The 16,246-nt window shown below is 45.0% G+C and overlaps 1 protein-coding gene across 1 annotated transcript in view; it reads right to left on the reverse strand.

Moving 5' to 3' along the window:
• The window catches only part of dpp10 (dipeptidyl-peptidase 10 (non-functional)), a 1,285,183-nt gene that overhangs the window by 657,600 nt on the left and 611,337 nt on the right, over window positions 1-16,246 (reverse strand). Inside the window, exon 4 of the mRNA XM_085986567.1 lies at window positions 1,640-1,734. Within this exon, the coding sequence (XP_085842693.1) occupies window positions 1,640-1,734 (95 nt within the window). The remainder of the gene's footprint in view (window positions 1-1,639; window positions 1,735-16,246) is intronic.

Raw genomic sequence — 16,246 nt, forward strand, 5'->3', positions numbered from 1 at the left:
TTTGCTCCTTCCTCCTGCCCCTGCGACTCCACCTCTTGCCAAAGTAGAATTCCCAGAAGGACCCCCATGAAACAATAAGTGTGATGCCAGAAGCCCCTTAAGAGTTCAGGAAGTCCAACAGCAATTACAAGCAGTTTGAAGTCATGTAAGTAAAAAAAAGCACTATCTAATGTAAACAAAATGGGCCAGATTTTCCGACCCCCACGGGTGTGTACGAGGTGCATACGTGCCCATAGGGGCCGCACAACTGCCGGTTTCAGGCATACGAAGTGCATATGTTGAAACCTGGCACTTGCAATCTGTCAAGAATTCTCTTGCCCAATCATCCCCAAGTCCAAGAAAAGTGCCTCCACGGGTGGCGAGCTGTACTTTTTGCACAACCTCCGCCCACTGAAAGCCTGTCAAATTATTACGCCTGGTAAAAGGCGTGAGGCCTGCTTTTACTAGCATAAGAGTTTTAAAAAATAGAAAAATTAAATTTGATCACTAATTATAAATTAAAAATACTCTTAAACAAGGTTAGTTTATTTTTAGCCCTGTAAAAACAAAAATCTGATTTTTTGAAAAAAATAATTTATTGTTTAAAATATTTAAATAAATGGCATTTTAAATATGTAATTAAAAAAAAAAATGTTTCAGTGTGTTTTTAAATGTGATTCCCATTCATACTTTTGACAGTTCTGTCTGTACAGACCTGTCAAAAGTATGATGGGGGATTCCCTTCTTTCATTGTTTTGCCTGGCCCACGTGATCACAAGGGCACTTGTGAACCGCATGCACCCCTGGGATACCTGGGCCTCTACGCATTTCGAAGAGGAGAGGCCCAGGATATCAAGCCTCTGGACCTACGGAACCAGCAGGTAAGTTCATAGATTGTTTTCTGATGGGAGGCATCCACCCGCAGGAAGCCTCCGATTGGAAATTTAGGGCCATTAATGTCTCTCATAACTTTATATAGTTTTACGTGAGAACATCTGTGGATCCCTTTAAATAATTGGACATGGCTGCCTTCCGACTTGTCCCACCCATTGTTTGTTGGCGGGAGCAGGAACTGATGGCAGCAATGTGGACAGAGACGGAAATGGCATTAGGGGTTGTAACTATGTCATCGGACCCCAATTTGCATTTATTAATGAGGCACTGATACATCATCAAAGGAGTGGAATTGTCTGTGGAGTCTGGTGGAAAGGTTCCTCCTCACTGAGCTTCTCCTTTGGTGTAGCCTTATCCTGATGGAATTTCTGAGACAACTGCTTTTGCCCTCATTATCCTGTCATTTTTATTCAAGCATCATTTTAGGTGCAGGCATATATTAGCACCAGTTCCACCAGAACTTAGTGTGTATTTTAGAAGATATAGCTGACTAACACCCCAAATTTCAGCCTTCTATGCCACAAATACCCCACTTTTATCCCTCAAAAATCGCCACAATAGACCATGATGCTGGAAAACTAGTGTGCTTATAGATATCTGCAAACATGGTAGCATGGTTTGATTCTAGTTGGTAAATGCTGTTACTTTTGAAGCTTGTACACACCTTGTACAGTTGTTCATGAAATGTAATAGTTCCTTTTAAGTATAATCAAAAAAAAAAACATCTTGAAATGAAATAAACACATATGCAAATTAATTTACTTACAAATGTGCTGTTTTCCAGCAACACGGTTGTTTCATTTGTTTCTATATTCAGTTTGATCACATGCCCATCTCTGATCCGATATACCACCTCTGCATCTGTCAGGAGAAAGTGAAGCAATTTAGATAATTTTTTTCTAACAACACAACTTAATTACTATTTGAAATAGAGCTTCAATTTTAGATAAAAAGAAAAAGGGAATTAAAAACAGTGTGCTGTAAATACACAGCAATTAGCATCTCAAAAGAGAAAAGGTAGATTAACCATTCAGCTGTCATCCCTTCATGACTCTGACAAATGACTTACACCTGAAACTTTAACCCATCTTTTCTCTTGACTAGATCAGCTGTGCATTTACAACATTTCATGTTTTTAATGATCAATTTTAAATTGGAATGAATCATTTTCAAGTTTAGAAGTTCTTAAAGAGAAATTTAATCAAAAAATTGCATCTATGTACCAACACTACTCCATCTGTAGACAATATACAATTTGCATTATGGAGTCTATCCGATTAATTGGATCTCTTAAAGGTAAATAATCGCTGGCAAATTTTCTAACAAAATTAAATTCTGTGCAATAGCTACTTGGACTGCTTACTGCAATGCAGCAAAACTCCAAGACGTCAATCTAACACTACAATCCACATTATTCAGCACTGCCCAACAGATGACACTTCTTAATCCATGCCTATATTTACTCATAACTTTTAATGTATTTTAACCAGATATTTATCTGTTTCTTTTTAAAGGAATTGATTACCATAGCATCAGTTGCATTTGGTGGGGACCTGTCCCACAAAATCTACAATTCTGTGGGTGAAATAAAGATATTCAAGTTCCCTGTGCTCAATATCATTTTATGTTTTCAGCTCCTGTAATATGATGCCAGAACATAACATAATATGAAGTAATAAAGCTTCTCGGATGCCATTATATACTATTGATTAACAATCTATGCAGTAACATTCATATGCCTGTTCTGCATGACTGTAGGCTTATCTCTGAGCTTTCTGATTGGTTCAGTGATTCTTTTGCAAAAACTACTAATCATATATTAAAATAATAATCATCTTACATTTTTAATTGTTTCCGTGTCTCCACTGTATAAAACAACAAAGCAGGCACTGGGGAAAAAAGATCGACTTCTGCTGCCATGACAGTTTTGCCCTCCATAGCAGTAGCAGCACAGCAAACACAGGGAAGTACAGGTGTTTTAACTCTGCAGTTGAACTATTGGCTCTTTCCCTCACAGCCCCAACACTTTCCCGATTCTATTGCTGCAACCATTGCGTCTAGTTGTAACCTGCCACTCCTTCAATCCCTGCACCTTATGATCTGCTATGAGGCTTGGCCTTTGCTTGCCTCTCACTTCCCACCCTTGTTTGGATGCACTCCTCCGCTTATCCCTGGGCCATCATTCAATGGATACAGACAGCACCACAAGGCATGTATGATTTGTATTAAACTAAGATGTGTTTTGCTCTTCCTTTCATTTCTCTTTCCTCTATATTTATTATAGTAACTTCTACTGACTTATGTTGGGGTGGAGTTTCACAGTTGCTGGCAGCCCAAATGTTGACAAGCTACCAACCTCATAGTTCCCCAACCCCACACAGCCTGCTTCTACCTCCTTCCCAAGATCCACAAACAGGACTGCCCTGGTAGACCCATCATTTCAGCCTGTTCTTGCCCCACCGAACTTATCTCTTCCTATCTCGACTCTATCTTTTCTCCCCTTGTCCAGTCTCTTCCCACCTACATCCGCGACTCTTCGGACGCCCTCCGCCACTTTAACAGTTTCCAGTTTCCTGGCCACAACCGCCTCCTTTTCACTATGGACGTACAATCCCTCTACACCTCCACTCCCCACCAGGATGGCCTGAGGGCGCTCCGCTTCTTCCTTGAACAGAGGCCCGAGCAGTTCCCATCCACCACTACTCTCCTCCGCCTGGCTGAACTTGTTCTCACATTGAACAACTTCTCCTTTGACTCCACTCATTTCCTCCAAATCAAAGGTGTTGCTCTGGGTACCCGCATGCGTCCTAGCTATGCCTGCCTTTTCGTGGGATATGTGGAACACTCTTTGTTCCAGTCCTACTCGGGTCCCCTCCCTCACCTCTTTTTCCGGTACATTGATGACTGTATCAGTGCTGTTTCCTGCTCTCGCCCTGAACTAGACAATTTCATTCACTTTGCCTCCAATTTCCACCCTTCCCTCACCTTCACATGGTCCATCTCTGACTCTTCCCTTCCCTTCCCTTCCTCGACTTCTCCATCTCTGGGGATAGGTTATTGACCAACATTCACTACAAGCCCACTGCTACCTGGACTACACTTCCTCCCACCCCGCCTCCTGTAAGGACTCTATTCCATTCTCCCAGTTTCTCCATCTCCGCCACATCTGCTCCAATGATGCCACCTTCCACACCTGTGCTTCCGACATGTCTTCCTTTTTCCTCAACCGAGGTTTCCCCTCTACTGTGGTTGACACGGCCCTCGACCGTGTCCGTTCTATCTCCCGCACTTCTGCCCTCACCCCTGCCCCTCCCTCCCAGAACCACAATAGGGTTCCCCTTGTCCTCACCTTTCACCCCACCAGCCTCCACATTCAACGGATCATCCTCCGCCATTTCCACCACCTCAAGTGATCCCACCACCAAACGCATCTTCCCCTCCCCTTTCAGCATTCCGTAGGGACCGCTCCCTCCGAGACACCCTAGTCCACTCCTCTATCACCCCCCAGCACCCCTTCCCCTTCGCCTGGCACCTTCCCGTGCAAGCGCAGGAGATGCAACACCTGCCCTTATACCTCCCCCCTTTCCACTGTCCAGGGCCCCAAACACCCCTTCCAGGTGAAACAGCGGTTTACTTGTACTTCTTGCAATTTAGTATACTGTATTCGCTGCTCACGATGCGGTCTCCTCTACATTGGGGAGACCAAACGCAGATTGGGTGACCGCTTTGCGGAACACCTCCATTCAGTCCGTAAGGATGACCCCGAGCTTCCGGTCACCTGTCATTTTAATTCACCGCCCCGTTCTCACTCAGACCTCATTGTTCCACAGAAGCTCAGCGTAAGCTTGAGGAACAGCACCTCATCTTCCAATTAGGCACTTTACAGCCTTCCAGACTCTATCGAGTTCAACAATTTCAGATCATAACCTCGGCCTCATTACATTTTTACTTATTTTTTTATCCACACCTTTGTTTTGGCCCTTTCCTTCCCCCTTTTCTTCTCTCCTACATGGCAGCTGTCTCCCATTCTGCCAGCGCATTTCACACTTAATCTAGAGCCGTCTTTTGTCTCCACTAGTCTTATCACCATCTCGTCTCGTTTTGAATACCTCTTAATGTCTCTTCACTTCTCTTTTGTTCTCTCCCAGCCTGGCCTCTTAATCTATTTCATTTCCTGTGCTTTTCCAGTCTTGACAAAGGGTTTGACCCAAAACGTTGACTCTATTTTCTCTCCACGGATGTTGCCTGGCCTGCTGAGTTTTTCCAGCATTTTCTGTTATTTGTTGACAAGCTATGCGACTTTAGGGGCATCACATGTGCCCAATTCTGTTCACACCAAACATCCATACTTGAACACTCTCTCCAACAGGAGTCATTAGAAAGCAACCAGGAGTGGGAATCTTGGTTGATATTTTCCTCTGCAACCTAGGGAAGCTGTGGTGCCCCAAATGCTGCACTCTTTGAGGTTAGCAAGTGCAACAGTTACTGGGAATTGAAGCTGGAACTGGTATGTTTCAGTACCACAATGGGCAGTGCATTTTCTTATCAAACTAGTGAGGGAGCTACAGATGCCTCTTTCTGTGAAGAAGCAGGAGACAGCATCTTGCCTACAGTTAGCCTAGGTAATGATTCTCATTAATGAGCACAAGAGCTAGTCAGGGTAATCAGTCCTTTTGAAAGACATGAAAAAAAATATGAATCATTTTAGTGGAAGTTAACAAAAGTATTTTTTGTGTTGAGAAGCAGCAATGAGAATCTTGAACTTAAGTTGGTGAGAATACTTTGTTCTAATTTTCCTGTGAAAAATTTCACAAGGATGCAGATTTGGCTATTTGCTGAACCAGCTTTTGTGGTTCAGATTTCAAAGAACTTTGAATGCCTATCTCTATAATTTAGGAGCTCTTTTGTATAATTTAAATCAGTGTTCAGTTCCCCTAAACTATACAAAAACATAATGGAAATTACTTGGATATAATTTATGCTTTGAAGTAGTCGATTTTGTTTGTAGATTAATATAAATGCAAGCAAAAATAGCAATAACTGTGTGCACATAGTACATGGAAGTTGGGTGGAGGTTGTACATGGAAGTGGGGTGGAGGTTGAGTGAATTATTCACACCCAGGAATTTTAGAATTCTCCTCATCTTACTTCACAGCCATTTTTGATGTCAATCCATAGTGAATACTATAGAACTATAGAAACAAAGACAGGCTCCTCTTGGACAATATTTTCAATAAAGAGAGATTAAAATGATTCATTTGATATTCTCATGAAACTAGTTATTCCTAGCCTGTAGAATACATTTAAATGTCTGTTCAACAGTGGTATAATGACTGCACATCTTGTTTAATGAAGGAAATTATTGTCTAATAAGTGGCACAGATATTTCTATTTTTCATCTGATAGTTTTCCAATTTACATGCTCAAATACTTAATAGCATAAAGCAATCAGCTAGTGCTCACACTAATGAATTTTTCATCTCCTTTAAGCTAGTTGCATTTTCACAGAATCCATTATGAAGACTGACAGCCAAATTCCCTAATTTCTTCTCTGTCACGTTTAGCATAATAATTTCAAAAATTATTCCAGGTAGTGAAAATATTGAGAACAAAAGAGTTTTCTACTCAGTTGCCAGATACTTTTCAGTTTTCATCTGGAATGCTTATTCAAGAAAAATAACACAATTATTGCTTTGCCAGATTGGATTTGTTTCTTAGAAGCAGGTGTACAGTTTCCATTCAAACAGCATTATATACTGTAGAGATTTCCTCATGCAATATGTCAGCATAGCATTTTAGAGCCACAGGTTCATAGAATCCTGGACACCCAAGATTCTCCACATAGATCTCAGCTGCGTCATTGAGAAGGAGACAGCTACTTCTTCATGTAAAAGAAGGAAAACTCGGAGGCCCAGTGTCCCAGTCTTGTGAACTGCACAGTAGCAAATAATAGATTAGTATTGGTGGAGGACTGAAACCTAGATGGGGTGGGGGGGCGGGGTGCAGTTTTAACCTAATCTGCCCGTCGGGAAACTAACGGGATCGGGTGCAACGCTGGTTTTACACTCTGCCTGATTTTACTCTCCATTGAACCCAATGGAGAGTAATATTGGGCGGGTGTAAAGCTGGGTGTCCCGAAAGGCGTGTTAGGTTAAAATTACCCCCCGGTCGCTATCCTCTCAACTAGAAAGGGGATATTACATACAGAGACTCCGGAGGAAAAGAAGAGAAAATAACTTGGGAAAACTAGATAGCATGTGGCAAGATCCAACAGTGTTATTTTAGGAAAATATTACTACTACTAACTTAACAGTTCAAACATACAAAAAAATTAAAGAACGTTCCTCTTAAGACAAATCTTAATTGTTTCTTCAACTGTAATTCTTAATGAGTAAAATTGAATAGTACTGTTGGTTGCACTTTCCAGATCTGAATATTGGAATGCATGAGACTTTTGATGCACAAAACAAGTGGAACAATCCTTACCCAAATGCTTCAGTCTCACAGCAAACATGCAAAACTTAGAGGCCATATTACAAAAAGGACGTGAAAGCACTGGAGAAAGTGCAATTAAGATTTATAAGGATGATGATACCAGATCTGAGAGAGTACAACTATCAGAAAAGACTGAACAGGCTGGTACTGTTTTCTCTAGAAAAGAGAAGACTTAGCTGTGCCCTAATAGGGGTCTTTAAAATTATGAAGGGGCTTGATAGAGTAGGCGTAGAGAAAATGGGCTGGATTTTTCAGGGGGTCAGCAGGCGCAATCGGTGGCGGGTTGGGTGGGAAAGTTTTTTCCCCCAGCGGGTCAGGACCCCGCTGTAAATCCGCCGCCACGTGACTTTCCCCGATGTTTGGTCTGTCAGGGCTGAGCAGACCTGACACGCAGCGGTGGGTTCACAGCGGGGGACCCAATTCAGGTCATTAGTGGCTTGTTTACAGCCACTTATCAATGGTTTTTTTCCCCAGCATTTTGGGTTTGACAGGTTGCCCACTCGTTTCCCGATGTGCCTCGACCTCATCTGTGAAGCTGAGGCGGGAGGTCAGTGGCCATTCAATCAGCTGATGAGTTGACAGCTTTAAATGTCAAGTCAAAGCTCCCAGTTGATTGATATGTTCCCTTAACCACAAGCTTCTCTAAACTGCATTTCCACTACAGATTCAGGATGCTGCAAGTCTTTACACAAGTCTCCATCCATTCTGACCTCATTACCTCTCCCACCATTGACAGATCGCTTCTGTCATCTCTACTTCACCTGCTATCTATTCCATCAGCATAGGTACACTTTACACACTCTCACCTTGGTCCTCAGAATCCCACCATGACCAGCCCCAACACCAGCAGCACCAGGCACACCAGCAGCACCAACAACAACACCAACCTTCTCCTCAATCACCTGATGCTGCACAGGACACAGGGCATCAGCACCCGACCACATTGCTGCCAGGGATGGCCTCAGCATAGCCACATTTACTTCACTTGATGCTGTACACCCTGGCTGCCAAATGATGTGCCAGGTTGGCACCACCCCACACCAACACCATAAAGCATCCCTACAATGCCCAAGCCATTCCTTTCACACTCATCACCATTGCGGGATGTACCGTTCTGTCTCACCATTCACTGCAACTCACTAAGCCACTTCCAAAGGTGCACACAAATCTGTCCATGAACGTTGAAAAGTGTTGAAAATAAAGGTTTCAATGTTTGACACCACATTCACAGAAACTTTACATGAAAATTGCATAAGACACCCAAGTACCTACCCTTGTGTGTTGTTAGTTGGTATGATTGCACTAGGATGAGGTGAGTGTGAGGGGTGGATAGTGAGATGGGGATGTGATAATGTAGATAGAGAGAGATGGTTGGAGGTGCAAGGTAAGATGGTGTGAGTAAAGATGTGCAGGAGTAGGGTAGGGAAGGCAGAGTGATGGGATGTGATGAGAGGCACAGCAAGATGAGGTTGGGTGTGGCTTTGTACTAACGTTTTGTGATCTACTGAGATCATTGAACCATTTGCGGCACTGCACCCAGGTCCACCTGACCACATCCCTGCTTGTGCCCACCTCTGCAATGTGCAACCAGGCTGTGTTGGTCACCTGGGGTGGTCTCTTCCGCCCATGGGAAGCATATGGGGGGAGTCATGGGAGAGCCTGGGTGCAGCCCTGCATCTCTGTGCAGTGCTTGTCAGTGTTTGCAGCACCTCAATGCTGTAGAACACTGACAACACAAATGTCAAAATAAAGTTGGCCATGGTCCCTTTAAGGAACCTGGCTGATGACGCGTCGTCGAATGATATCACCAGACCCGCTTCCTCTAATTGGCCGGCAAACACGCTGGACGGGCTTAACAAGCCCAATCAAGGGAAATTCATTTCAGAGGCTGGGAAGGAGACAGCAGAGGGGTCGGGATCTGCCACCGACGTCGCCCACCACGGACCTGTCAAGGTTCATAAAATCACGGCCGATGTTTCCACTTTTGGGGGGAATCCAAAACTAGGGGCCATAAATATAAGAAAGTCACGAATAAATCCAATAAGGAATTCAGTAGAAATGCCTTTGCTCAGTGAGTAGTAAGCATATGGAACTCACTACCACATGGAATAGTCGAGGCGAATAGCATATATACATTTAAGGGGATGCTAGATAAGCACATGAGGGAGAAAGGAATAGCAGGATACGTTGATAGGATGAGATGAAGTAAGGTGGGAGGGGGCTTGAGCGGAGCATAGACCAGTTGGGTCGAATGGCCTGTTTCTGTGCTGTAACATTCTATGTAATTCTCTGCAATAATGGGGTAGGGGGTTTCTGGGTGATAAACATACAAGCCCCGATTTCAAATCAGAGCGGGAATCAGGCAGGTGGGGACTGAGGAGGGCAGCAAACCCTTCTGACCTCTGTAGCATGGGGCCTGGGAGATTTTAACCCAAAACCGATGGGAGCAGCAACTGGCCAGTGGGTGAGAGCGCAATGTCGAGTGGCAGGGGGCCGCTGACGGAGACCAAAAACACGGTCCGTGGCTTTTGGGTAAGACATGGGCAGGGGGTTTCATGAGAGCCTCGCGATCTGAGGAGGGGGAACCCGTGGCACGAGATGATTAAACTTTCTTTTGGATCCAGGGCACTCCTGGCTCTATAAGGAAACTTTAAAAAAAAGTAAAAGACTTATCTTGTTGGGCCTCTTCTGGCCCAGATTCCTCTTCCTGTTAGACTGGCCTAGCAGAAAAGCCACAATTGCTTCCCTGCTCAGGCCCATGGTTAAAAAGCAGATGGGCCCTAAGGATGTCATCACAGCCAGATCTGCAGATTTAAAGAAGGGCCCTCCTGGTTTCCGGTGGGTGTCCTTCGCTCCTGCTCAGAAGAGCAGGTTAAAATTGTAACTTGCGGGAGCGGGGCAGGAAGTCAGCGGGTGAGTCGTATAGGTGAATTTAACTGCCTGCCCACCTGGTTTACATCAAGCAGGCAGGGTAAACATCACCCCTACAGTATTAGAAAGTTTTCAGGATGCATAACCCTAGTTGGTGCCCTAGAACTGTACAAGGTGGTGGGAATCGCGGAGCGGCGGCAGTATAAAAGGCTCCAAGAGACCAGGTAGGCCTCAGTGTGGCGCGAGCGGTGGCGGGAATCGCGGAGCGGCAACAGTATAAAAGGCTCCAAGAGGCCAGGTAGGCCTCAGTGCGGCGCGAGCGGCGGTGGGAATCACGGAGCGGTGACAGTATAAAAGGCTCCAACAGACCAGGTGGGCCTCAGTCTCTGAACTCAGAGGGAAGGAGAGAAGTAAAAAGTAATCGAAGTGTGACATCACCAGAAAGCAAGTAAGTGATTGGTTGGTGAGTATTTCTCTCTTTATAAACTTTAACTCTGTGGTTTATAGTTTTTAAAGTCTCTGTGGTGTAGCGGGGACTGTTTGTAAACCAGGGCCCTTAAATATAACATTTAACTGTAGTGTAGTTGGTGGGATTGATTTGATTTAATTTAATTGCAATTAATTAAAGGGTAAGTCATGACAGGACAGCCCGGTGCCGTGGTATGCTCCTCCTGCGCTATGTGGGAACTCAGGGACACTTCCTGTGTCCCTGACAACCATGTGTGCAAGAAGTGTGTCCAGTTGCAGCTACTGGCAGACCGCATTGCAGTGCTGGAGCAGGCAGGTAGTGCAGGGGTCCCCTGTGGCCATCCCCCTCTCAAACAGATATACCGCTTTGGGTACTGATGGGGGGGATGGCTTACCATGGGAAGGCAGCAGCAGCCAACTTCCTGGCACCAGGGGTGGCTCTGCTGCACAGGACGGGGGGAAAGAGGGGTAGAGCTATAGTAATAGGGGATTCTATTGTAAGGGGAATAGATAGGCGTTTCTGCGGCCGCAAACGAGACTCCAGGATGGTGTGTTGTCTCCCTGGTGCAAGGGTCAAGGATGTCTCCGAGCGGCTGCAGAACATCTTGGAAGGGGAGGGTGAACAGCCAGTTGTGGTGCATATAGGTACCAACGATATAGGTAAAAAATGGGATGAGGTCCTAAAAGCTGAATATAGGGAGTTAGGAGGTAAATTAAAAAATAGGACCTCCAAAGGTAGTAATCTCAGGATTGCTACCAGTGCCACGTGCTAGTCAGAGTAGAAATAGAAGAATATTTCAGCTGAATACGTGGCTAGAGGAATGGTGCCAGGGGGAGGGATTCAAATTCCTGGGACATTGGAACCAGTTCTGGGGGAGGTGGGACCAGTTCAAACCGGACGGTTTGCACCTGGGCAGGGCCGGGACCGATGTCCTAGGGGGAGTGTTTGCTAGTGCTCTGGGGGAGGGTTTAAACTAAAATGGCAGGGGGTTGGGAACCTGAGTAGGGGGACAGAGGAAAGGGAAACAAGGTTAAAAGCAAAAGATAGGAAGGAGAAAAACAAAAGTGGCAGTCAGAAAAATCAACGGTTTAAATCAAACATGGCCACAGTAAATAATGATTCTAATAGGTCTAAGAGCATTAAAAAAAACAAGCCTGAAGGCTTTGTGTCTTAATGCGAGAAGCATTCGTAATAAGGTGGATGAATTAGCTGCGCAAATAGAGGTAAATGAATATGATTTGATTGGGATTACGGAAACATGACTCCAGGGTGGCGAAGGCTGGGAACTCAACATCCAGTGGTATTCAATATTCAGGAAAGATAGGCAAAAAGGAAAGGAAGGTGGGGTAGCATTACTGGTTAAAGAAGGGATTAACACAATTGTAAGGAAGGATATTAGCTCTGATGATGTGGAATCTATATGGGTAGAACTGAGAAATACCAAGGGGCAGAAAATGTTAGTGGGAGTGGTATATAGACCTCCAAACAGTAATGCAGAGGTTGGGGATGGCATTCAAAGGGAAATTACAGAAGCATGCAAAAAGGGCACAGCAGTCATCATGGCTGACTTTAATCTACATATCGATTGGTCTAACCAAATTAGTAACAATACTGTGGAGGAGGAATTCCTGGAGTGTTTACGGGATGGTTTCCTGGACCAATATGTCGAGGAACCAACCAGAGATCAGGCCATCTTAGACTGGGTATTATGTAATGAGAAAGGATTAATTAGCAATCTTGTTGTACGAGGCCCCTTGGGTCGGAGCGATCATAATATGATCGAATTCTTCATTAAGATGGAGAATGAAGTAGTTGACTCGGAGACTAGGGTCCAGAAATTAAATAAAGGAAACTACGATGGTCTGAGGCGCGAATTGGGTAGTATTGATTGGGGAATGTCACTCAAAGGGTTTATGGTGTATAGGCAATGGCAAACATTCAAAGACCGCATGGATGAACTACAGAATTTGTACATCCCAGTTTGGCATAAAAATAAAACAAAAAAGGTGACTCAACCGTGGCTAACGAGGGAAATTAGGGATAGCATAAGATCTAAGGAGAGGACATATAAATTGGCCAGAAAAAGCAGTAATCCAGAGGATTGGGAGCAGTTTAGGATTCAACAAAGGAGGACAAAGGTATTAATTAAGAAAGGGAAAATAGAATGAGAGTAAGCTTGCAGGGAACATAAAAACTGACTGTAAAAGCTTTTATAGATATGTGAAGAGAAAAAGATTGGTGAAGTCAAGCATGGGTCCCTTGCAGTCAGAATGAGGGGAATTTATAATGGGGAACAAAGAAATGGCAGACCAATTAAATGCATATTTTGCTTCTGTCTTCACAAAGGAGGACACAAATAACCTCCCAGAAATGTCAGGGAACATAGGGTCTGATGAAAGGGAGGAACTGAAAGAAATCAGTATTTGTAGGGAAATGGTGTTAGGGAAATTGATGGGATTGAAGGCCGATAAATCCCCAGGTCCTGATAATCTACATCCTAGGGTACTTAAGGAAGTGGCCCTAGAAATAGTAGATGCATTGCTGATCATCTTCCGACATTCGATGGAATCTGGAACAGTACCCATAGATTGGAGGGTAGCTAATGTTACTCCACTATTCAAAAAAGGTGGTAGAGAGAAAACGGGGAATTACAGATCGGTAAGCCTGACATCGGTAGTGGGGAAAATGCTAGAATCCATTATAAAAGATGTAATAGCAGAGCACTTGGAAAACAGTTACAGGATCGGACAAAGTCAACAAAGGTAAATCGTGCTTGACTAATCTACTGGAATTTTTTGAGGATGTAACTAGTAAAATAGATAAGGGAGAACCAGTGGATGTGGTGTATTTGGACTTTCAGAAGGCTTTCAATAAGGTCCCACATAGGAGATTAGCGTGTAAAGTTTAAGGCACATGGGATTGGGGGCAAGGTATTGACTTGGATGGAGAACTGGTTGGCAGATAGAAAGCAAAGAATTGGAATAAACGGGTCCTTTTCCGAGTGGCAGGGAGTGACTAGTGGGGTACCGCAGGGATCGGTCCTTGGACCCCAGCTATTCACAATATATATTAATGATCTAGATGAGGGAACTAGATGTAATATCTCCAAATTTGCAGACGACACAAAACTGGGTGGGCATGTGGACAACAGGGAGCCGGCTACCAAAGCCTTGCCACCCCCGGAAGACCAGGTGCTCACTCTGTCGACCTCCGACGTAAGGGGTGTTCTACGCGGAGTGAACACACGAAAGGCTGCTGGACCGGATAGCATCCCTGGACGGGTACTCAAGGAATGTGCTGATCAGCTGGCTGATGTCTTCACCGCCATCTTCAATCTGTCATTGGCCCAGGCAGTAGTCCCTACATGCTTCAAGACCGCTACCATTATTCCTGTGCCAAAGCAAACGGCTGTGACGTGCCTGAACGACTATCGACCTGTCGCACTCACACCCATCATAATGAAATGCTTCGAGAGACTGGTCCTGGCTCACATCAAAGCCAGTGTTCCCGCCTCTCTTGACCAACACCAGTTTGCCTATCGTGCAAACAGATCAACGGAGGATGCAATCACAACTGCTCTACACTCTGCACTGAATCACTTAGATGGTAAAGAGACCTACATCAGAATGCTGTTCATAGACTACAGCTCAGCATTCAACACTCGTCCCCAACAAGCTGGCCACCAAACTCCACACTCTTGGCCTGAACACTTCCCTCTGCAACTGGATCCTGGACTTCCTAACAAACAGACCCCAGTCTGTCAAATTAGGTAACCACACCTCCCCCCACCCCCCTGACCCTGAACACAGGGGCCCCACAAGGATGTGTGCTGAGCCCCCTCCTCTACTCCCTCTTCACCCACGACTGTGTGGCTGTTCATGGTTCCAACACCATCGTCAAGTTTGCGGATGATACCACGGTAGTAGGCCAGATCACCAACAACAATGAGTCAGCCTACAGGGAGGAGGTCCAGCATCTCGTGAAGTGGTGCGCCGATAACAACCTGGCCCTTAACATCAAGAAAACCAAAGAAATCATTGTGGACTTCAGGAAGTCTAAAGGCGGAAGTCACACCCCCATCCACATCCATGGGGCTGTCATGGAAAGGGTGGACAGCTTTAAGTTCCTCGGAGTCCACATCACGGAAGACCTCTCCTGGTCCCTCAATACCTCCTCTCTGGTGAAGAAGGCCCAGCAGCGCCTATATTTCCTAAGGAGGCTGAAGGGATGTAACCTGTCACCCCTGATCCTCTCTAACTTTTACCGCTGCACAATAGAGAGCATCCTGACGAACTGTATCACAGTATGGTATGGCAGCTGTAGCTACTATGACCGGAAAGCCCTGCAGCGGGTAGTCAAAACTGCCCAACGCATTACCGGCACCTGGCTACCGACCATAGAGCACATATACCAGAAACGCTGTTTACGGAGGTCACGGACCATCATCAAAGACCCTACCCACCCTAGCCACAGTCTGTTCGCCCTCCTGCCATCTGGGAGACGCTACAGATGCATTCGCACCCGAACGACCAGATTTAGGAACAGCTTCTTTCCCAGGGCTGTCATCCTACTGAACTCCACAAATAATCTCTAAAGCCTGCACATCTGCCAATGCACTTTATTATGGTTATGTTTATGTTAATGTATTACAAGCCAAATGAATGTTGAATGTTTAAATGTCTTAATCTAAATGTACACTCTCGGGAGCCGCAAGCCTACATTTCATTGTACTGCACTTGTGCACTAATAATGACAATAAAGTTGATTATGATTATGATGAGGAGGATGCCGAGAAACTACAGGATGATTTGGACAGGTTGGGTGATTGGGCAGAAGCATGGCAGATGCAATATAACGTGGATAAATGTGAGGTTATCCACTTTGGTGTCAAAAACAGGAAGGCAGATAATTATCTGAATGGCAATAGATTGGGAGAAGGGGAAGTGCAACGAGACCTGGGTGTCCTTGTGCACCAGTCGCTGAAGGTAAGCATGCAGGTGCAACAGGCGGTTAAGAAGGCAATTGGTATGTTGGCCTTCGTAGCGAGAGGGTTTGAGTACAGGAACAAGGATGTCTTGCTGCAGTTGTACAGGGCCTTGGTGAGACCACATCTTGAGTATTGTGTGCAGTTTTGGTTGCCTTATCTGAGGAAGGATGTTCTTGCCATGGAAGGAGTTCAGCAAAGATTCACCAAGCTGATACCTGGGATGGCAGGAATGACGTATGAGGAGAGATTGGGTCGATTGGGCTTGTACTCGCTGGAGTTTAGAAGAATGAGAGGGGATCTCATTCAAACTTATAAAATTCTAACAGGACTAGACAGACTAGATGCAGGAAGGATGTTCCCAATGGCGGGGGAGTCCAGAACCAGGGGTCACAGTCTAAGGATAAGGGGCAAGCCATTTAGGACTGAGATGAGGAGGAATTTCTTCACCGAGAGAGTGGTGAACCTGTGGAATTCTCTACCATAGAAGGCAGTAGAGGCCAATTCATTAAATATATTCCAAACACCCGTAAAGGAAACAGTGTTATGGTAGC

The sequence above is a fragment of the Somniosus microcephalus genome, chromosome 4 (genome assembly GCF_052327205.1).
Source record: "Somniosus microcephalus isolate GS21.2 chromosome 4, FLI_Smic_1.0, whole genome shotgun sequence".
NCBI classification, from domain to species: Eukaryota; Metazoa; Chordata; class Chondrichthyes; order Squaliformes; family Somniosidae; genus Somniosus; species Somniosus microcephalus.